The sequence below is a fragment of the Mytilus edulis genome, chromosome 1 (genome assembly GCF_963676685.1).
Source record: "Mytilus edulis chromosome 1, xbMytEdul2.2, whole genome shotgun sequence".
Lineage (NCBI taxonomy): Eukaryota > Metazoa > Mollusca > Bivalvia > Mytilida > Mytilidae > Mytilus > Mytilus edulis.
Genome location: NC_092344.1, coordinates 97,620,643 through 97,644,540, shown reverse-complemented (window position 1 = coordinate 97,644,540; position 23,898 = coordinate 97,620,643). Strand labels below are relative to the sequence as shown.

General features: G+C 31.7%; 1 protein-coding gene across 4 annotated transcripts; it reads right to left on the bottom strand.

The window, feature by feature from the left end:
- Positions 1 to 731: 731 nt before the first annotated feature.
- LOC139496308 (transcription initiation factor TFIID subunit 3-like) lies at positions 732 to 23,898 on the bottom strand. Of its 4 annotated transcripts, XM_071284814.1 has the most exons (12): positions 23,712 to 23,898; positions 15,727 to 15,900; positions 14,748 to 14,990; positions 14,163 to 14,322; positions 11,720 to 13,466; positions 11,121 to 11,207; positions 10,522 to 10,652; positions 8,008 to 8,647; positions 7,553 to 7,576; positions 5,537 to 5,581; positions 3,820 to 3,920; positions 732 to 2,472 (listed from the first exon to the last, which is right to left on the bottom strand). In XM_071284814.1, the coding sequence occupies exons 2-12, from the start codon at positions 15,890 to 15,892 to the stop codon at positions 2,331 to 2,333; spliced, it is 3,486 nt and encodes a 1,161-aa protein (XP_071140915.1). In that variant the 5' UTR covers positions 15,893 to 15,900; positions 23,712 to 23,898; the 3' UTR covers positions 732 to 2,330. The 4 variants fall into 4 exon arrangements, with proteins under 4 accessions (XP_071140915.1, XP_071140930.1, XP_071140923.1 ...); XM_071284829.1 differs by lacking the exon at positions 5,537 to 5,581; XM_071284822.1 differs by lacking the exon at positions 7,553 to 7,576.

The window sequence follows — 23,898 nt, the reverse complement described above, 5'->3', positions numbered from 1 at the left end:
TGGTTTGATGGTTTGACCTCATTTTCTTGGATCATGTTAAGTTTATGTGATAGTTGTAGTAAAGCTTTATATTAAGGAATATCAATAGTTAGAAAAGAAGGAACGACACTTCAGCATGTGCAGCCTTGTCTTTAAACATGACCATGTTTTCAAGCAAGAACATGCACAAGTGTGTACTATATTTTAAAATTGTGCCCCCTTCCTTCTGATCTAAGCTAGAATACTGAAAAATGCTTACATTTTGTTTCCCTTTAACAGACCATACTTATGTCCTCCAACAATAAAAACTGGCTGCCATGAAATGGGACAATAGTTTTGAAAGTGGTGTTAAACACTAATTAGTCAACCATACTTGGGGGAAATCAACCTGCATCTTGACCATACATTAAGTTAATGTTGAAAAAGATGATAACAGCACATTGGCATTCCAAAATTATACTTTAGACCTTTTTAGCACTTGATAAAACTATTAGTACATGTATGTCTTAGAAAACTGCATTTAAAGATCTTTGTGCATAAGTATGAAGACTCCTCAACACATATGGAATGGCTTCAAAGTAATCTAGACTCATGTGAGCATCTCTGTTTTGTGTGTTATTTAATTGACTTATACCTAACCTTAATTCATAAACATTGTATAATAACATTTTTAAAGCAAACCAAGTTACAAACCAAAAGAAAATACACAAAAGACAGTGGTTATAATTGCTGAATAGGAAAATAACTACACAAATATTTTGACTGTTTATTGTTTATAACTAAATAAATAGTTATAAATATACATCTTTTAACAAATAAAAAACATTAATTGGTAACATATCAATTACAGAAATACTTCTTAATTATAAGCTATGATTTCCAATAACCTTAGATTTATGACTTTGAAAATTATTTTTTAGCCAGCATATCGTCACACTTATCCTGTAACATGTGTATGACAGATAGGTAAAATAGTTTACAGTAGTAACTCAGTAAGTTATTACCTTTATACTACAGTACATAATACTTCATTTTGATGCATAATGACACAATTTCACCATATGCTACTTAGAAAGTCTTTAAAATAATCAATATTGAAAATACTGAAAAGTCAGAAATATTAACGAAGTTTTCATACATGCAAAAATTACAAGGAGATAGATTTTGCCCCAAATCAATTTGTTGTATGCTACATTTCTTAAATCACAATAATTAATATTGCCTTCATATCAATTGTTTAACTTTCACAATATTAAAATAAAATGCACTCAATAATTTTTGAATTTTCAGTTCATAAATTTTTCTCATTTCTAACTTATTTTATTTTCATTTATTATTATGAACACACTGTGGATTTATTTTTCCTCAAACTAACATGGGTTTAGGAGCGTATGGATGGGGTTTACAGAAAACAGAAAAACCAACTAAAACTTAATTAGGAATAGAGGAAAACAGATTTTCTTATCTCAACTTTAATAAGCCTCTTTCATTCATAGATTAAAAATCTAAGAATAGCTTTTATTAAATAAAGTGTTCAAGCTTTATGTCAGGTTATCCAAGGTATATATTAGTCACTTTTATTTCAACAGATGTGATTTTTTTTAAAAAGTATTTCTTGTAGCTTTCTGAATAAAATTTACAACTTTCAAGAAAAGTTATACAGATTGTGATCTACATGATCATCATGACCTAAATATCAGAGGAGAATTTAAGGAGTGGGTGGGTGGGTGGGGGTGGGGTGATGGTTGATTATTAAAAGTATCAATGAAGTAGGACTTGATCAGGCCCAATTTAAGGCAGTCAGTGGGCCCTCATTGTTTGAAAATTTCTGGATCCACCACTAAATATGACCTGATACATAGTAAATCACTCGTATAAATTGCCTAGATGATCATCTATGAGATAAAATACAGTTATAACATTATTTATACACAAAACAAATCAGCAATTGCACTTCTGACATAGCTGACCATCTGCAGTGTTCATCTAACAGTTAGATAAAATGTTTAATCGTCTGATCAGTTTGATTGAATGTTATGAACTACAACTTTGTAACATTTTAATCTCACTAGAAAGACTACACAGCAACACTTACAGTCAAGTCACACTCATATAGCTGCACTAACAATTAATGAGGAGGAGATATGCCATTTTTTAGTCTTTCAGCAGGAGCTCTGTACATACTTAACAACACAGAGTTGACAATGAATTCAACATTTTGCTTTTTAAAGGTACATTTGTTCATATGTCATATGTAAACACATCCAAATAAGCATTTTTGTTAATATGTAAGAATAACATTTCTCAACATTCATTTTACAAATATTTTTAAAACCAATTGTGACAAAGTATTAAGCAGGTTTCTTTCCTCTTCCTCTTCCAGCCCCACTGCCTTTCTTCCTGCCTCTCTTTGATTGTTTCTTTGGAGCCATACACTTTGTACAATACCATGACTGATCCTCTGGAGGGTCCTCCTTAATACCAACACATACCCTGGAATTGACAACATTCATTATTTACAAAGTGGAGATAAGAAGTACATTGCATTCTTACTTCTTCAACTGTCATAAAAAATGTATCTTTATAACTTTTCTTTGAAGACCAATAAATAACTTAAGACTCTTTGAACTTTTCTCTCTCTCAACCAAATCAATTTAAAGTGTGCTATGCTAAAGTTGTTGATATTGCAGTGAAACCTTTAATTTTTACTAGTGTGCTTTCTCATTAGGTATTCAATTTTCTCTATCTTCACATGAAACAAATTGTAAATTTTAAAAGGAACAGGATGGTAAGAATATTTCATGTTTTTATAAAGCTGGGTTTGCTACTATTTTTGTAATGCAATTGTATGGTCCTATCTACAGTATAAATTCAAATTGCAAAATTGAAAAAGATTTTTGCACATTGAAATTCTGAATGAATGACCAAATCCTTTATCACAAAACAGTAAGAGTGTAAACAAAAATGTAATGTTAACACATCTTTTTTCCTTTCATTTTTTTTGCGAGGTAAGGAGTAGAAAAGATTGCTGAGTAAGCAAGATTGACTAAACTTCTAAAAACTAGAGGCTCTAAAGAATCTGTGTCGCTCACCTTGGTCTATGTGCATATTAAACAAAGGACACAGATGGATTCATGACAATATTGTGTTTTGGTGATGGTGATGTTTGTAGATCTTACTTTACTGAACATTCTTGCTACTTACAATTTTCTTTATCTATAATAAACTTGGCCCTTTAGATACAAAAGAAAATTAATGAAAATTGCTAAAAATTTACTATAAAGGGCAATAACTCAAGGGGTCATTTGACCTTTTTGGTCATTTGACTTATTTGTAGATGTTACTTTGCTGAACATTATTGCTGTTTACAGTTTATCTCTATCGATAATAATATTCAAGATAATAACCAAAAACAGCAAAATTTCCTTATAAAATTACCAATTCAGGGGTAGAAACCCAACAATCGGTTGTCCGATTCATCTGAAATTTTCAGGGCAGATAGATCTTGACCTAATAAACAATTTTACCCCCCATGTCAGATTTGCTCTTAATGCTTTGGTTTCAGAGTTATAAGCCAAAATCTACATTTTACCCCTATGTTCTATTTTTAGCCATCTTGATTGGTTGGCTGGGTCATTGGACACATTTTTTAAACTAGATACCCTAGTGATGATTGTGGCCAATTTTGGTTAAATTTAGCCCATTAGTTTCATGGAAGAAGATTTTTGTAAAAGTTAACGGCGACGGACGACGACGGATGCCAAGTGATGGGAAAAGCTCACTTGGCCCTTTGGGCCAGGTGAGCTAAAAATTGTAACAATCTATCCTTTATCTACTAACCAATGATACCAATCATCACATATGTCACAACCAATCATAGGACTTCCATCGTCTGGCATCTTACATGTCGGACAAATCCAAACTTTCTGTCCAGTGGCATCCTGAAAACAGTGTCATTCAAAAATTAAAACCAACTTTAAACAAAACTCAATGGAAAATAAATTTATATTTGCACACTACAATAATCAAATTACATTTCTCTAATTTTTGTGCTATTTTCACATTTCCTGACCAGTGTGAGAAAATATTTTCCTCACTAGTGAAAAATCTGATCTCGGCAAATGATTAGTCGAAATTTGATTATGACGTCTAAATGTTTTGTTTTCTTCTGAATTTTCCTATTGTGAAGCCATGAAAAAAGGCGGCAATGCCTGATGACGTCGCATATAAAGAACACAAGTTTCTGAAAATCTTTGAAAAAGAAGGATAAAAATCATTAGAGAAACAGATTCCCACACTATAACTCGCGTATTACGATATTTCTCCACTCTCGACAGTTAAATTTTAGTTATTTAAAGAGCTCGGCAAGCCTCGTGCTTTAAATAATAAAATTTAACTGTCTCGAGTGGAGAAATATAGTAATACACTTGTTGCAGTGTAGGAATCTATATTTACATTACAACAACATGCAGCAATAATAATACAGTTTCTGATTTCTTTATGAGATCAACATATGAGCTGTGTCGGATAGAAATGACGTTATGAATTAAATACCAATATATGTTGGATAACCATTTTCAGGTACAAAATAAACTCTATGCAAAGGATGTAAAAGTTTGAAAATTGAGTAGATTTCAGAACCAAACAAAAGAAACCAGAATTCATCTTTGATTTCTTTTTGAATGTTTCAAAATCAGTCAAAGTCTTACACATGTAAATGTATATGTGCACTTGCATAAGATCGATTTCTATTCCACAATGCCTGAAGTGGCATGAGCTCATACCTGTATACAAGTATATTTGTAAAATAATCCATTTTTTATTCTATATATAATAATTACATTTAAAAGAGTGTCCATTTGTGTAGTGATAAGAACTACAAATTAGATTCATTTAAGCATATTTTCTATTTCTATATATTTTTTTTCTGTAAATTAGCCAATCAGTTTGATAATCAGACTCAGTAACTTAAAAATATAAAACATTTGGTCAGTAACATATGATCAAAATAAAGTGATGTTATATGATTGCAAATGAATACTATCTATAAGGATATTCTGAAAATTCATGGATAAATGATTCTGAATGTATACTTTAGGACACCAACTCTGTAACAAGAGATGACAAGATGACTTTTCTATGTACAAACAAAAATAAAAATATGTTAGTAGAACAGACAGTTAATATGTAAACACTATAAACATATTATTTAGATAAATAGTATTAGTAAAGGGTAATGTGGAGGCATGGCCAATCTTTCAAGTTCAATTACAAAGGTAGCGCAATTAATGGTATGGTTTTCAGAAGTTTTCTTGAATGAATGTATATTTCTGTAGAAAAATATAAAACAGAAATCTAAAGTAACTTAACAAAACCAATGAAAACATGATAATAACAAACACATGAAAAATATACAGTAAAACCTATTTATAGCTCTTATCTATTAAAACTTCATCAAAGGTAGATATTGGAAAGAAAAATATTTTTCTTTCAACCACAAAGAAAGTTTTACTGTATATAAAAACTTAAAGAATATGAACTATGATGATAAGCAAACCTTAAGCTTGGTGACAGTAAGCTTGGCTGTGTTGTCATGTCTTGACTTTAAAATTAAATGAACCGATATGATAAATAACACAACATTGGCCGAAAGTTATTAATTAAACTCAATTATTTTTAGTTAAAAACATTTCTGCAATACAATTTTATATTTGATAAAGGAGGGAAATAACTATGATGAAATATCATGAATGTCCTTTGATGCAAAAATTACCAGAAAGTAAAATTTGCCAAATTGTATAAAAAATTCTAACAAGAGAAATCTACCACACATGGAATACAAATTTAGTTAATCATGTCAATTGTCTTTCCATGCAAAAATTGATGTATGTGTTCAACAGTTATATCTCATAATGAAAAATGGAGAAAATGTTAATTTTGTTAACTGAAATTAGAGTGATAATGACTACGTCTTTTGTTTCCACATTGATCTTTGATCTTTAAATTATTATAATTCTATTAAGTGAACCAACAGCTGAAGTGGTGATTGTGCGGTAGGGTAAAAATGAGTGGATACTGCTAGGTATTCACAGTTGTTTTAAAATAAATAAGAATATGACGCCACTAAAGACAACAACACTCTAATTTTCACTGCATGGTATTGGTTTATTCGATCAACATGTTTCCCCTATAGATAGGCGTCATCAGGACAATGTTACATATCAAATTTACAGTGAGGTGCATTTCTTACGGTTGAGCCGTTAACCTGAAGTGTAAGTATAATTATGGTAGTTATGGTGACGTTATATAAATAGAAAATGAAAGTGAAAGTGAAATGACATATAAATATAAATAGAATGAAAAGTAAATGTTGTTTAAATAAAGGAATAAAAGTTTGTAAGAGTAAGTTCTTCCTTGTAGTCTTATAGTATATAGTCTTATTGGAGGTTCCTAGTGGTATCGTTAAAGAGATGATAAAATGTTTGGTTTCATTTCCAAAATGGACAACACCTCATGGTAATTCTGAACCAATTCATTTGGCTTCGCTCTAGGAGGTACTGCTTCCAGGTGCGTCGGGAATAAATGTAATGTAACATTGTACTGATGACGCCTATCCATAGGTGAAACATGTCGATCTAATAAACCAATACCATGTGGTGAAACATGTCGATCTAATAAACCAATACCATGTGGTGAAAATTTGAGTGTTGTTGTCTTTAGTGGCGTCATATTTAAAATATTATAAACACTATCACCTCAAACTTTATGTTGACTACAGTAATATGACAATGAGTTAGTATACTGTGTTCTATGTTAGTCATTACAACTAATGGATATGTTTGACTAAAAGATCCATATAGATAAGATAAATCACATCACCCCTATTTCTTTATAACTTGCATTGTACTTTTAGTGATCAATTCAAATTTTTCTTTTAAAGATCGTAAATATTCTAAACGTTACAGATAATACTAAAATGTTGTAACTCCTCTGAAAAGTTTTACTGGCAATACTAAGTGAAGGGTGGTCAAACATATATGAATGAAACAGTTTATTGATAATTCAAAATGTGCTTAACCTGTAGCAAAATACTAGTAACCTACAAATAACTTCTTGTCTGATAAAAATATTCTAATCTTTTACAGTTTTACCCCCAAGTACTGATTTCGAATAGCATTTCAAATGTTCTAAATTCAATCCAAACATAGTTATTTTAAAAATATTTCCCAGATGCAAGTTAAATAAATATGCATACAATTTGTTTGTTTTAACCTAAGTACTAGGTACATTAGTTTTTTGATAATTAAAATACAGGATTAGCCAGTTGTTTTCTTTGACAACATTAGATTTGATCTTTTTTCTGAAATATAATCTCAATTTGTAATTAAATGGAATGAAACCTTTCTCTGATCAAATCTGTGAAAATGCCCATAGAATGTTTAATTTCTAGACAAACAGTTTTGTGATACACATGTTTAAAATCAGTATAAAAAAGAAAATGTAGTTAGATGTGGACTTATCATACAAACAAAGACGTGTAGTTAGAGGTAACAGACATGAAATGATACTTCACCTCAATAACATGATCTTCTGACACCTGATAACAAGGACAATAGTTATGTAAACAAACTCATCTCAGATACATTTTATTCTAGGAGTTTTTTTAACGCCCGATGCATGTTTCGACTACAGTGCTCATCAGGGATGCTCATATCATAATGGTAACAACCCATCTATCAGCTTTTACTCAATATAGATAAGAGACAGATTAATTATGAATGATTTTAGTATTAACTTATATGCAAAAAATGATAAATTTGATATAGGATATAAATAATTTGATGATTCTAAAGCCATATTAGACAACGAAAAGCCTTACATTCTAATAAAATGAATGAACATTAAAAGCAATAAAGCAGGAAAGCAATCTGAAGCATGGATAGGAATGTATATGTAAAATCTGTTTTTAGTTGACTATTTGAACCCTGCTATTATGCAATTACAATATGGTTTAAGTATCAGACTTACTATGAAGGTTCCAATCGTTTCAGCTACTACTGTTCTCTGTACTGATGATGGCTTGGATGGAGGAGGAGGGGGAGGAACTATAGAGGGTGGGGGCATAGGAGGCAATTCAAACTTCTCCCTGGGGTTAGAGGGACCAGGAGAAGGAGATGGGGAATGGTATGGACTGGTAGAAGGTGTGTCACTATGAGGTGAATTGACGTGCTCCACTGGAGATTCTGGACGATGCGGAGGTGATGATGGAGGGGTAGATGGGGTTTGCACCGGAGATGTTTTAGTTTCCGTGGGAGCAGGGGATGGAAATTTTTTAGCTTCAGGTTCACGTTTTCTTGGTACACTGGATGTAGATGGCTGTGACAGATTTGGTGGGGGTGGTGATGGGACAACACCTCGAGGTAGCTCTGGGATAGAAAGTTTACTAGGATTTTTACGAGGAACAGGGGATGGCACCCTGAGAACAGGAGGTGGAGGAGTTGCTGTTTTTGGAGGTTCTGGTGTGAGAACAGGGGGCTCCTCCTCTATCACAAGTCCTGGCTTAGGCTCTTTCTTGATTTCTTTAGTTTTTGGCTCTTTCTTTACTGAAGTAACAGATGGTGATGCTGGTTTGGTTTCAGAGATCTGTGGTGTAGTCTTCTTTATTACTCTGCAAAATTATTAGTGATTTTTTTATAGATTTTAATTCAAACATAAATATAAAAACAAGAAAAATCCAAAAGAACATAAACTGATGCCAGACAATATACGTTTAAAGTATTTTGTTTTACTAACAATATTTTAATTTTGGATGTAACATGTCTTCTGATTGACTGACGTTGTTTTGTTTATCAGCTCATAGACATAATATTGTCATATGACGGTGACGTCATCAACGTTTTTTCATGATATACTCCGGTTTAAAATGGAATTTTGAATTACATTATAAGAAATCACTGTAATTTTTCTGTGTATTCGAAATAACATAAACAAGAATGTGTCCAAAGTACACGGATGCCCCACTCGCACTATCATTTTTCATGTTCAATGGACCGTGAAATTGGGTAAAAAATCTAAATTGGCATTAAAATTATAAAGATCATATCATATGGAACATGTGTACTAAGTTTCAAGTTGATTGGACTTCAACTTCATCAAAAACTACCTTGACCAAAAACTTTAACCTGAAACTCCCACTTTCATTTATTATGTTCAGTGGACCGTGAAATTGGGGTCAAAAGACTAATTTGGCTTTAAAATTAAAAAGATCATATCATAAGCAACAAGTGTACTAAGTTTCAAGTTGATTGGACTTCAGCTTCATCAAAAACTACCTTGACCAAAAACTTTAACCTGAAACTCCCACTTTCATTTTCTATGTTCAGTGGACCGTGAAATTGGGGTCAAAAGTCTAATTTGGCTTTAAAATAAGAAAGATCATATCATAAGCAACAAGTGTACTAAGTTTCAAGTTGATTGGACTTCAGCTTCATCAAAACCTACCTTGACCAAAAACTTTAACCTGAACGGACGGACGCACAGACGAACGGAGGCACAGACCAGAAAACATAATGCCCTCTACTATCATAGGTGGGGCATAAAAATGTGGTGCACACTTTAAAATAACCTGCTACGCGGGTCATTCAGTGTGCACCACATTTTTTATGTTATTTCTTCATAGAAAGAAACAAATATTACAGTCATTCTTCAAGGTGGTACCTAACACTACAGGGAGATAACTCTGTAAAATCAGCAAAGTGTTTTAATTAAGTTGTGTTGTTAAGGAAATATTAAGCTTCTCAATTATCAAAATAAGTGTTTGTCAAACTGCTATATAACCAGTGTAATTTTTCTGATAAAATGGTTGGTTCAAATGTTTTAAAATTTTTATATAATTTTGTCAAAGTGTCGAAGAAAATATTTTGTCAATATTTTATGAAAATTAAACGAGCCAAATTAATTTTAGTGAAAGTGTAGGGTACCACCTTAATTAAAAACCTTGATAATATTTTTTAATGCTTCTTTTATATATATTTTTTTAAATTTCAGGTATGCTTTAATAACATTTTAATAACACTAGAAATAATTGAAATGTAACTGAATTCAAAATTAAGAATTCAAAGTTTTTTTGTACTTTCATTGGCATGTAAAATAATCGAAGGAGTGCTATTAGAGATATGTAGCTTGGAAGAAATTACATCAAAAATAGGGGCAAGGTCAAAATTTTTACACATCATTTTAACTACCAAAAAAAAATCATTTTCAAAGTGTCTCTAGTTTTATTTGCCAAAATATGTGGGGGGGGGGGGGGGGGGTGCATATGTGTGCAAGTCAACTCTAAACAAATATTTATTTGTGTATACAGTACATAAAAATTTATTTAAGATAGTTTAAAGTAAATTTGGGTGTGCCAAAAAATTGTGAGTTTCTATTTTACCCTAAAACTACTCTATTTAAATGTAACTGATCAGAATCATATCAAATTTTAATCTAATGAACCGGTATCTATCTATAAATAACATAATTTTTTTATTATAAACATACAGTTTAAGACCTTCTTGTCGAGGAGATTCACTTGGTGATGACTCTGTTCTTGGAGACATTATAACACGAGTACTTTCACATTTATTTGATGCACCACCAAATTTTATCTTCAACTTGGTTGGGAAATACGTCTGAAAAGTAAAAGGATGTTTTACAATTATAAACCAGATAAAAATATGAAAAATCCTTCATCAAACAACAGGAAACTATAAGTATGAATGAATGGAGTTGGTAGGTGAATTTTATGCATTCCTTTTGGTGGTTCTACAACAAATTATACTCTCTGCATCACCACAAAAAGTAAAATACAGACTGGAATAATTTTAGCACATATAAAAAGTGCATCATTTGATTAGTGTCTCCAAAGCAATACTAATTATCAGCATATCACAAAACTTACTAGCAGAAGTGCTTAATTGAAAATACATTTACAGAATAATAATGAATCAATTTAAACCTCATTAAGATTTTAAAAATAGTGTATTATGATGCAATTTCAGCTGACATATTTATAAGCAGGATACTTGAGTGTTTAGCTTCAATTCCAGTAAATACAAATGGAGTAGCACTGAACTGAAAGTTACAACTAAGACTCTTACCTCACGACTTTTATCCTTTTTACTTTTTTCCTTGTCTCTGTCTTTGTTCTTGTTTTTCTTTTTCTTTTCTTTCTTTTTCTTGTGTTCCTTAAATATTTAAATGAAGAACTTTTAATTGTCATGATTTTATAAGTGGAATAAATACAGTAGAATAATGTTTTAGTGATTTTGAGACATATAGGGAATTTTTTAAATGTCTTTAAAAAAGAAGGCAGACAATTTTTAGAATTTCTTAATCTGATGTTTTGGCAATAAAATATTCTAATAAATGCACATTAAAGAAGAATCCAATAATATGTCATTTAAAAACTAAATTGAAGTATTGAATGCCAAAAATATGTTAACTTCAGCAACCTTTATTTGTCAACTTACACCAAGAAACTTGATCTTGGCCTACTTAGGATGGTAAGGTCAATGCTTTAAAAGAAGTAAATGTAAAATAATTGACTTAAATATCTGCAACCAAATTGGGTCTATAAGAAACATACTTTATAGTAAAAAAATGTTTTTCTTGAAACAAAAATGCCTAGTAGTACTTCTTCAATTCCTATTTTTATAACAACCATTCCATAAAAAAACTAAACAAAACATAATCTTACCTTTGATTTTTCAGATTTTTCAGATTTCTCAGATTTTCCCTTAATTTTGTTATCATCCTTTCCTGTTTCCAGAGGTTCTGTTTTAATCACAACTGGTTCATTTCTGATTTCACTTGGCTCTGTCTTAACTTCGACTGTTTCATTCCCTACTTCAATAGTGACATTTTCTACCTCCACTATATCTGACACGTCTGTATCTTGAGTAGCAGGCATTGTATCTTCCTCTGGTTCAGGTGGCCGTACTGATACAGACAGACCTGCCGCCGACATAGCTGCCATCCATGGATCCATTGGCTTCTTTTCAGGACTTTTGACTTCTGGTGATTTGTTTTCAAAAATATTTACTTGACTTATAGTTTCAGACAGAACAGTTTGTTTTAACTTTGACTTTTCCTTAACTGGTGTTGTTAATTTCTTTTTTCCCGAACCCTTTGGACGTCCTTTCGGTCTTTTTATAGGTGGGGATGTAAGCAGTGGTGGTGGTAGAGGTGGTATTTTTTCACCAGTAGGTAAAGTGATATTATTAACATCATCCTTCCCCTCAGGTGCCTCAGTTTTAATGGTGACCTCTGATACGACCTCAGTCTGCATGTCATCTAAATTAACATTTGTGACATAAGCATCAAATGATTCTCCGTCATCAAATATTGATTTTTTATCTTTAGATTCACTTTTATTTTCATCATCAGAATTAGCAAAGTGAGGGACTGGTTTCTTATCCTCTATAGTTTCTTCATTTTTAGATGATTTTGCAATAACTGAATCAATAATGTCATCAATGGCAGCTAATCTTGCCATTTTCTTCTCTGGACTGATTGGTGGTCTACCACGTGGCCTGTGAGACTGTTCTACGATTACAAGTTTGGAGGACCCATCTTGTGAATTTTCTTCATTTTCTTCAGTCTTAACAACAACCTCACTGACAGATGATTCTGTAGATTTTCCAGACAGAGACAAATCTATTGGCTGTTCAGTTGTTGGTGTTGAAATAACATCTTTAATGTCTTCATTTGAAATTTGTGAATTTGGTGACATTCTTTCTAATATATTTCTTTCAATTGTTTCTATATCTGCTGGGCGATTAGGTTTAACCACCACAGGAATAAATCCTCTGGGTCTACCTCTAGGACTTTTTGGTGGACGACCAGGACTTCTTCCAGATTGAGGCCGACTTGGACTCCTATGTAAAGGTGGTCTTCCTGGACTTCTTTGGAATGGTGATCTACCTGGACTTCTTGATAAAGGAGGTCTGCCAGGACTTCTCTGCATGGGAGGTCTACCTGGACTTTTCTTTAATGGAGGTCTCCCTGGACTTTTTGGAGGTCTACCTGGTGGTCGTCCTGGACCTTTAGGACTTTTAGCCTGACCAGGAGATTTAGATCTAGGCCCATAACCAGGTGGTGACACTACAGTGGATTTCGGTCTTACAATTTCTGTTTGTACATCTTTTGAATCAGATTTTGAAGAACTTGGCACAAACACAGTTTCAGAAAATAGATCTCTTTCAATTTTTTCTTTATTTGAATCTGATTTTTCTTTTGCCAATGATTTCTTTGACTGTTTGACAGGTGATGGTTTGGGTGATTCTTTTGCCTTTTTAGGATATCCTTGAGGTGGTGTTCTTGGATCAGGAAGTTTGCCAGCTTTGCCATGAGTTGGTGTATGATCTCCTGACGTTGATATGATAACACTTTTCATTTCATATAATGATGGTCCAGCGTCTTCAGGAAGAGCACCACTGTCTAACCTGTAAAAGTTTCAATGAATAATTATTGTTTAGACAAAAAATTTAAACATTTACAAATAGAAACCAAAACATTGTATTTATTCAGTATGCTACAGATGAATCTGATGACCATGGGCTATATTTGGCGAAAAAAACATGAATTCAAGAGAACCAGTAAATAGTGATATTTGATATTACATGTACTACAATTTAAAAGTTTTGACATAACATTAGTCCCAATTGTGATATATGGTAGTGGAGCATGAGTTCATGCAAAATATCCAGATTATTGTATCACATATTTCATGTTTTACATAGAAAATACTTAATAAAAAAATATATATAATGGGATCACATCTAATCAAGATCTACAATAGCAAATTTTCACCATCAACTTTTTTTAATCTAATTATAATGTAGTGAAACATAAAGAAGAATGAATATCCCACTTATCTTCTTTACTTCCTAATCTCGTTCATAACAATTTTCCAAATAATTGGTTAATCTCCTGTCAATATTGCATTAATTTTGTTCTATTCACATCAGAATATATACCTACATTAAAATTCATATAATATAGAGTGATTTTTTCAAGTGAAATTTGAATGCCCATTTATTCTCATTTTAAATTTTCTAACTTCTTTTGTAAAGTATGTTTATCTATTTTAAAACATTGGACAGTTTGCTGGACAAGAGTTAAATATAAAGAAGTTATACCGTCTTCTTTTAAATGGAGGTCCATCTGGTGGTGTATTAGCATGCTTGTCTACAGCAGTGCCATCTGCTGGACTTGTTGATATCTGATTCAATATTGGAACTGGTAATAATCCTGTTACTCTTGTATCTGTACTGGGTTCAGTAGACACAGACTCTTCCTCTGAAGAAAAAAACAACATGTCTAAATGTTTTAAACAGTAATCTCTTGTTATTTTATCTTAGGCAAGTTTTACAGGTTACTAGTTGTACACAATCATGAATGTCAACTTGTTTATCAAATACAAGAAGAGTAATTTGTATAGATTATAGTCAGCATAGACTAAAGTAGTATATCGAGGTAAAAATGACCAGTTGTGAACAAATGTAATTTTTCTTGCCCCAAAAAGCAAGTAACATTCAAGTTTTACTACCCCAGTCTAAATAACTGAAACACTTGGTAGGCAGAAAGAAATGTTTGAAGTATTATGTCATAAGGCATGAATATTGCCAGAATGAAGAGATGAAAATACACTATATCATGTATACAAAAAGAATTTTCAAGTAAAATCTATAATCATTATTGACATTTCTACATTTCTACTGTACCTTCCAGTTCAGGATGCATAAGTGGCATATACTCTGGTATAGATTCATCCCTTGTGAACACCTCTCTACAGTCTGGTTTAGGGAACTGTAGATTAGGTTTCTTTGGAACAGGAAATGCCACAACATCATGAGCGTATGGTAAAGGATCTGCATTCTTAATGTATTCTCCTAACTCACTAGGACTGACATTCAAATGACGGAAGGCTAAACCTATGTCATCTATATTGGGTTCTGTTCTTCCAACTGAGAATACAAAAAATTACAGTATCAACAACTATACTTTCTTCAATACTATATGAGACAATTCACATATTTTTTATGTCCAAATTGATCTTAAATCTTGTTTAATCACAGTCTACTTATATACCATCAAAGAGTACAAATGTACACAAGTGTTTCAAGGTCAAGTAGGAAAGAAGGCATGCTTTTTTGTCAAATAATAATATAGATTTATTTAATATCGAACACAATTAATTTAGGAGTGGCTTATCTTAGGAAAAATAGTACAGATAATTAATAGGCATATATGTACAGTGATGTTGCTTATTTTGAAGACAACACACACACAACAGATTATTTGGAAATTTTTAAATATTTATATCAACACAAACACAACAAATGAAATGTTATCATTTCTGTATATGTACCTTAACATGATACATTGTATATCAATGCATATAATTTTGCAATCCAGGCTTAGTTTATGGTATGTGTTTTCCTCATCGTTGAAGCCTAAAGAAGACCATACAATTCACCTGCAATTGTTCACATCTTTGTTCTTTGGTCTTAATGGCTCATCAATGCTCATAGCAGGCAACCACTCTGCATACATGTATTTATATCTATTTATCCAATTTGTGTCAAAATTGTAAATAATATATATCAAACAAATCCCCTCCACTTTTCTAACTATAAAAATGATTCTTTAAAACTGTAAATTTAAAATTGTCCATGATGTAAAAGGATGGACATCACTTACATTGTTCAGCATATCTGTGTGTTACTTTCCCCACTTGCACCAGGTAGCGTTCTAGAATATCTGTCAAAAGTTCTAGTGGTGTTGATTGTGTCGAATTCCAACCTAGATTCTGACAGATTTGTGCAACACACACTTTAAGAACCTGGTAACTGTATTCTCCAGACATGTTACAATCTAAAAACAAGAGTAAAGAAGTTATAAATAAATATTAACCAGATGCTCCGCAGGGCGTAGCTTTATACGACCGCAGAGGTTGAACCCTGAACGGTTGGGGCAAGTATGGACACAACCAAGGATCCGGAAATTTTTTCACCTAATTTCGGTCATTTTCATACAACTTAAAAGTTGATGCCCCTTTTCAAAAAATGATTGTCAAAATCACATTACTGCATGAGACTCATTATGAGTATGCTCATACTTGATCGTCATGTTCGTAGCATCAACAAACTTGTTTCACTGTTGCATCGCATTTACTTCATGATTTGTCCTACCATTTTCCAAAAATCGTTCAAGAGCAATTAAGGGAAGGCAACAGTTTATAAATAAAATGATTTTAATGACTCAAAACGATAATATTCTCAGTTATTGCTTACGTTTCCTTTGATTCTGAAGTCAAAATTCAAACCGGATGTACTGCGACAATACTAAAACGAACAATTCCGGACTCATTTCCGGGATTAGTTTTGTTTATCCAAATCACAGGAAATCATCGGCTTTTTAATATTTTACCTTTAATAGTGTAAGAATATTAATTAAAATAGTTGCACTAGCTTTATTTAGGATGAAATTATTTTATATTTACAATTAATTGTCTAAATCTGTGGAAGAGAATTTCAAACATGCGTATTACATAGTAAACAAAGCACGTGTGTTAGAAGTAAAAAAATATTTTTTTCTATGAAATTAAACCAAGTTTTAATTTAATTTTAAATCATAATTGACAATTGTCTGACCTGTTGAGTAATTAAATAATGAAGCCAGTTGGTATGGAATTTTTATTTCTTTATAATAATAGTTTGGAGCTTGTGATTAATTGCCAGGTGTGAATAAAAAACACAGGTAAAGAGATTAGCAATCATTAGCCAATAGCTCCCCGAGGCATTAATATAGTTATTAGGAGGGCCCTCAGGATTATAACACTTTAATGAAGTGGCAGTTTAATTACAGGAAGTCGATAACAAAACAAAAATATGTTCAAAATGGCGATTTTGAAAGTCGATCTCAACGAAATGACCGAAATTATTACGGTTGAAAAATAAAATTTGACCTAAATTCCAATTAAAAGTTTAGGACATTATAGTTTCAGTTTAGGACATGACTGTCAAATATGACCGTTTCCGGACCCTTGGACACAACATTCAAGCTGGATTCAGCTCTAAATTTGGATTGTGATTAAATAGTTGACACAGCATAGGTTTCTGACACAGAATGAATGTGTTCTAATGAACTTAAAATTTTTGTTTTCTCTTAGAGCAATTCACTATGCTGTTGAATATTAATCCTCTCAAAAAAATGTTTGAAGAAATTTTCTTTTTTATTTATGAAATTTCAAATGAGAATTTTTAATCACATTCCCCTTTCCCTTATTCCAAAACTAATCTCAATTAAAATTTCTAATGGAGTTTGCAACAATAACTACTCATTTAAATACATCATAAAATATTAAGATGTAAAAAAACTGCTTGTTATCACTGAATGGTAAAGATTATTTTAATTTATCAGTTGGTAGTAAAAAGTGAATATACATTGTATATTGTATATAACAAAGATTTAAGTTGATTCTGGACAAAGAAAGATAACTCCAACTAAAAATAAATCTGGCTATTGCACAATATTTTGCAATTAGATATTTCTTGCTTACTATTCTGGACAAAGAAAGATAACTCTAATTAAAAATTTGCTATTTCACAATATTGTGCAATTAGATATTTCTAGCCATTGCGCAATACTGTGCAATTGAAAAGACTTGCTATTGCACAATACTTAATATAATAATTTTAGATCCTGATTTGGACCAACTTGAAAACTGGGCCCATAATAAAAAATCTAAGTACATTTTTGGATTCAGCATATCAAAGAACCCCAAGATTTCAATTTTTGTTAAAATCAGACTAAGTTTAATTTTGGACCCTTTGGACTTTAGTGTAGACCAATTTGAAAACAGGACCAACAAGAATGTGTCCACAGTACACGGATGCCCCACTCGCACTATCATTTTCTATGTTTAGTGGACCGTGAAATTGGAATAAATTCTCTAATTTGGAATTAAAATTAGAATGATCTTATCAAAAGGAACATGTATACTAAGTTTCAAGTTGATTTGACTTCTACTTTATCAAAAACTACCTTGACCAAAAACTTTAACCTGAAATTTGCACTATCATTTTCTATGTTCAGTGAACCGTAAAATTGGGGTCAAAACTATAATTTGGCATTTACATTAGAAAGATCATATCATAGGGCACATGTATACTAAGTTTCAATTTGATTGGACTTCAACTTCATCAAAAACTACCTTGACCAAAAACTTTAACCTGAAGCGGGACAGACAGGCGAACGGACAAACGAACGAACGAACAGACGGACGGACGAACAGACGCACAGACCAGAAAACATAATGCCCCTCTACTATCGTAGGTGGGGCATAAAAATGAAGAATCTACATACACAGTTAGATTTGGTATATCAAAGAACCCCATTTATTCAATTTTTGATGAAATCAAACAAAGTTTAATTTTGGACCCCGATTTGGACCAACTTGAAAACTGGGCCAATAATCAAGAATCTAAGTACATTTTTAGATTCAGCATATCAAAGAACCTAACTGATTCATTTTTTGTCAAAATCAAAGTTAGTTTAATTTTGGACCCTTTGGACCTTAATGTAGACCAATTTGAAAACGGGACCAAAAGTTAAGAATCTTCATACACAGTCATGACAGTTAGATTCGACATATCAAAGAACCCCAATTATTCAATTGTGATGAAATCAAACAAAGTTTAATTTTGGACCCTTTGTGCCCCTTATTCTGTTGGGATCAAAACTTTCAAAATCAATACCAACCTTCCTTTTATGGTCATAAACCTTGTGTTTAAATTTCATAGATTTCTATTTACTTATACTAACGTTATGGTGCGAAAACCAAGAAAAATGCTTATTTGGGTCCCTTTTTGGCCCCTAATTCCTAAACTGTTGGGACCAAAACTCCCAAAATCAATACCAACCTTACTTTTGTAGTCATTAACATTGTGTTTAAATTTCATAGATTTCTATTCACCTAAACTAAAGTTATTGTGCGAAAACCAAGAATAATGCTTATTTGGGCCCTTTTTTGGCCCCTAATTCCTAAACTGTTGAAACCAAAACTCCCAAAATCAATCCCAACCGTTCTTTTGTGGTCATAAACCTTGTGTCAAAATTTCATAGATTTCTATTAACTTAAACTAAAGTTATAGTGCGAAAACCAAGAAAATGCTTATTTGGGCCCTTTTTGGCCCCTAATTCCTAAAATGTTGGGACCAAAACTCCCAAAATCAATACCAACCTTCCTTTTGTGGTCATAAACCTTGTGTTAAAATTTCATAGATTTCCATTCACTTTTACTAAAGTTAGAGTGCGAAAACTAAAAGTATTCGGAAAACGACGACGCAGACGACGACGCCAATGTGATAGCAATATACGACGAAACATTTTTCAAATTTTGCGGTCATATAAAAATTATAACAGCAATCACAAAATATATTTGACATTTTTTTTAGTTCAATGCCACTTGTGATAATTCTACATTTTATTATTTAGACTGAGAATGACCAGTATTCCAATTAATATGACATTTACTTAAGTCTCCAAAAAAAGTAAGAAAAACAATAAAACAGAAAATCAGTCCACTTATCAACTCAAAATCTTCAATTTTTTTTCTTACTGTTTCATACAAATTCATTTAACTTAAAAAAAACAACAACATTTGATCTGACACTTGCATCATATTATGTTATAGGGGTTAAGGTACAAAAAATAGATTAAAATCTAGAATGTGTCCTCAGTACACAAATGCCCCACTCGCACTATCATTTTCTATGTTCAGTGGACCGTAAAATTCGGATAAGATCTCTAATTTGGCATTAAAATTAGAAAGATCATATCATAGGGAACATACGTACCAAGTTTGAAGTCAATTGGACTTCAACTTCATCAAAAACTACCTTGACCAAAAACTTTAACCTGAAGTGGCACAGATGGACGAACAGACGGACGGACGGACGAACGGACGGACGGACGCACAGACCAGAAAACATAATGCCCCTCTATTATCGTAGGTGGGGCATAAAAATAAGAAATGCACCAACAGATTGTGCATCCAAATTGAAACAGACCAATTAAATATTCAAAGTGCTGATTATTATACAGTCTATGATCATGATGATTCTTTTTTCACAATACTGTGCTTTTTTATGTATATTTGTTATGTGCTATTTGTTTTGACTATATGTGTTGAGAATACTGTGGGAGTTACAACGTCACATTGTACTGATTTAATTTACATGTACATGTAGGGTCGATGTCAGTCCGTTCGTGTCCAATCAAGTTTGCCCCCTTTCAATTTCGCACCCAAAGTCTGTTCGCACCCTACACTTTCGTGCCCAATTGTTATTGGTTTTGTGTTTAATAATTTGTAAACAAGTTTTTGGAAATGTATTGCTATGCATATATATTTTTTTATTGTTTCTAAATAAAGTGAGATTCTGACAAGTTATTTTTTTTGTGTCATGGTATTAAAGTGTATTTCTATAAATATTTCTTTTCATTGTTTCAAAAGGAATTAGGATTCTGACAAACACACATTTTTTCATCTTCATGAGATAAAAGGAGCCAAGCTGTAAAAAATGAAATCTGTAAAATAATTCCTCAAATCTTATTCAAGACATATACAATATTAGGTCAACATGGTCAATGTCAGGAAAATATAACTTTTTTGTATGAGGCTTAGAAAGTTTTGCATAGAGTACAATTTAAAAAAAAATTTAGAACATTGACCTAATATTGTTTTTATACGGCAACTAAATGAACTTAAATTAATACAGATAGCTTTTTAAATCGTAACAGAAATGTCAAACTTATTTTCATCTCTTAATGGACCCCTGATTGTGGAGACAGTGTTTCATGATGAAATAGACATTATACAAAATATAGCTATGTTACTATATTTAGGAAATAAACCCAGGTAGTTGCAGTATACAATAAAAATATTTGGTATATACATATAAAAGAAATATCTAAAAAATTCAACTGAAATTCCAATAAAAATTGGGTGTGAACGTGCAGGGTGTGAACGGACTTCGGGGGCAAACATGTGAGGTGCGAAGGTGTGGGGTGCAAAAGTGTATTGGGTGTGAACAGACCTGATACTGTCAGTGCCGAAGTACATGACATGATGTACATGCATGTAGTCTTAGCAAAATTCAGAATATATATATATGAAGTAAAAATTAAATAGTATAGTTGTTTTCTTTCTATGATACGATAGTTGATTTGTGGTGCCATAACCAAAGGATAACATTGAAGAACGAGAAATTAAAGAATATTAAAAATTGGAGTGCAGTGACAAGACTTTTCCAAAATTTTGAGTAAGGCGAGGGAAAACACGGACTTCAACAGAACAAACAAACAACAGATATTTTATTTGTCAATCACGACGCCCAAAATGAGCAGAATAATTACAATATAATTTTCAAACATAATGTAAAGTAAATTAAAAATAGGTTAAACAAAGTACATAATATGATTGATTTTGATTTGATTGATTGATATAAAATATTAAAGCAAATGAAGTAGGCAAATCAGTCTGCACCAAAAAACTTTTTCAACTACTAGTCCGAAGACCAATATTCTGACACTTTTCTTATTGGGCCAAACAAAGTTTTGCAAAAACTTACTAGTCCGAATAAAATTTTACTAGTCTGGGGCATCAGACTAGTGGCTAACCGTGCAGACTGGGCAATTTGTAATAATAAAAATATATATAATATAATATGACCAATTGTCTGTTACTCTGGTCCCTTTATTGGACAGTACACCTCATAGTATGCTAATAATTTATTAAATGTAAAAGAAATAACTAATGTAAATGCATATTTGATCATACATATCATTCTATATCTTTATATAGAGAAATCTAATTTAAAGTTGTATTTCTGTTTATATTTAAAACCTCTAATGATTGACAAATTATTATCAAAATGTTTTTATCTTCATTTCCCATTAGCCAAATAAAAAGAGATTTGTTATCAAGTTTTGAAATATTTTTATTTTTACTATATATTTTGCTTAGAAAGGGATTTCTAACATTATCCAAAGTTTTACATGTTAAAAGAAAATGCATCTCATCTTCTATTTCCTCATTACAGAGTTTGCATATTCTATTTTCTAGTTTAATATTAAAGTAACGACCTTTTTCTATTTCAAGTTTGTGAGCTCCAATTCTAAATCTTGTAAAAACACATTTTTGAATATATATGGTAATTTCAATAAGTAAGGCTCAAAATTAAAATTTGGTTTAAATAATCGATAAGTTCTAAGTTTATTTCCAGAGGTCTTATTTTGTCTTTTATCATTAAATAATTTTTTCTTCCATATGCTGCAATACTTTAAATATAATTTCTCTTTCACCATATTTCTAATGTTTATTTTAGATGAGAGCACCTGATACTCTTTTAAATCAAGTAATTTTAAGATTTAATCATGTTTGTCAACAGAGATAACTGCTTGCAACATATGATATGGGGACAAAGTCCCCAATTACGGTAGAAAATTCAAACAAAAAAAAAATCCAAAAAAAAATCGGGAAAATTTCACGAATTTTTCATTGTACTAATGAGCTCAAAATCGTTAACTTTTTTTTCAGATCTACTTCCTGTTCCGGTCTTGTTGGCTGAGACTTTGAATGAAATGTATATTTATCAACATATCAATAAATATAGGAAGGAATTCAACACCCAATCATTTTTAATAATTGTTTGAGATGGGGACGAAGTCCCCAATTACGTTAGAAAAATCAATAAAAAATAAAAAATTCGGGAAAATTCCCCGATTTTTTATTCTTCTAATGAACTCAAAATCGTTAACTTTTTTTTTAGATCTACTTCCTTTTCCCAGTCTGCATCTGCGCACAAACGTTTTCCGGCCGGTCTTGTTTGCATGAGACTTTGAATAAAATGTATATTTATCAACATATCAACAAACATAGGAAGGAATTCAACACCCAGGATGAAATTTGAAAAAAATAGGCAGGACAGAAGTTTTGAGTAAAAAAAAAAGGCAGGATGAGACACTTGCAAAAAAAAAGAAGTCAGGATGACAATTTATGTAAAAAAAGTCAGGATAAACTAAAAAAAAAAAAGCAGGACCGAATAGAGTGAAAAATAAAAAGGCAGGACAGAGATTACAACTAAAAAAAAATGCAGGACAAAATTTTTCATCCTAGCCCCCCCATAAAAATCAAATGGTAGCTCCCTTACAGGTATTGCCTGCCTCATATTATAAAAAAAAACGTAACCTGATAACAGCGTTTCTTTGTATACATTGAATATGAAGTCATTACTTAAATAACGTCACAAGGAAATCCCTAACAACGAACCAATATCGGAAACGTTACGGTATTTCCGTTTATCAACATGTTTAAATAAAAAAGAAAATAATTCAGACTTCGTCCCCATTCACAGGTAATGACTGCCTCATATTAATGTAACACAGCAGAAGAATATATTGTGATGTGTGATTTTCAAAAAATAATAAACCTTTGTAAATTATTGGTCATGTCAGGGACATATATAGTCCAAATAATTATGACGTGATGTAAGGCGTCAAAGAAAAAAAATATAATAGCCTTTCAAGATGTCATAATTATTTGGACTAGGACATATATATAATTTAGGTATACTGTTCCCAGGTCATTTTTCAAATATAGTATTATCAATATCATGTTATACCTTACAGGTCAGTTGTAAAATAATATATGCATTGTTTCATAACTGCGTTCAAAATGGTTGCATAGCATTTAAATCGCCTGTTAGGCCTATTTCATTCTTTTCCATTAAATGCAGATGAAAATGCTAAAATTTAAATCATAAAAATAGTGAAAAATATTGCTTCCGGTTCTAATCAGGGTCAATTATT

What these genes read in the sequence shown, in the direction of transcription:
- LOC139496308 (XM_071284814.1), bottom strand. Translation starts at nt 15,892, where the DNA reads ATGTCTGGAGAATACAGTTACCAGGTTCTTAAAGTGTGTGTTGCACAA. An exon ending in ACACAGATATGCTGAACAAT is followed by an intron (nt 14,991 to 15,726) that starts GTAAGTGATGTC and finishes TTGTATTCTCAG; the next exon opens with TTGGAAGAACAGAACCCAAT. An exon ending in TGTGATGATTGGTATCATTG is followed by an intron (nt 2,473 to 3,819) that starts GTTAGTAGATAA and finishes TGTCAATTCCAG; the next exon opens with GGTATGTGTTGGTATTAAGG.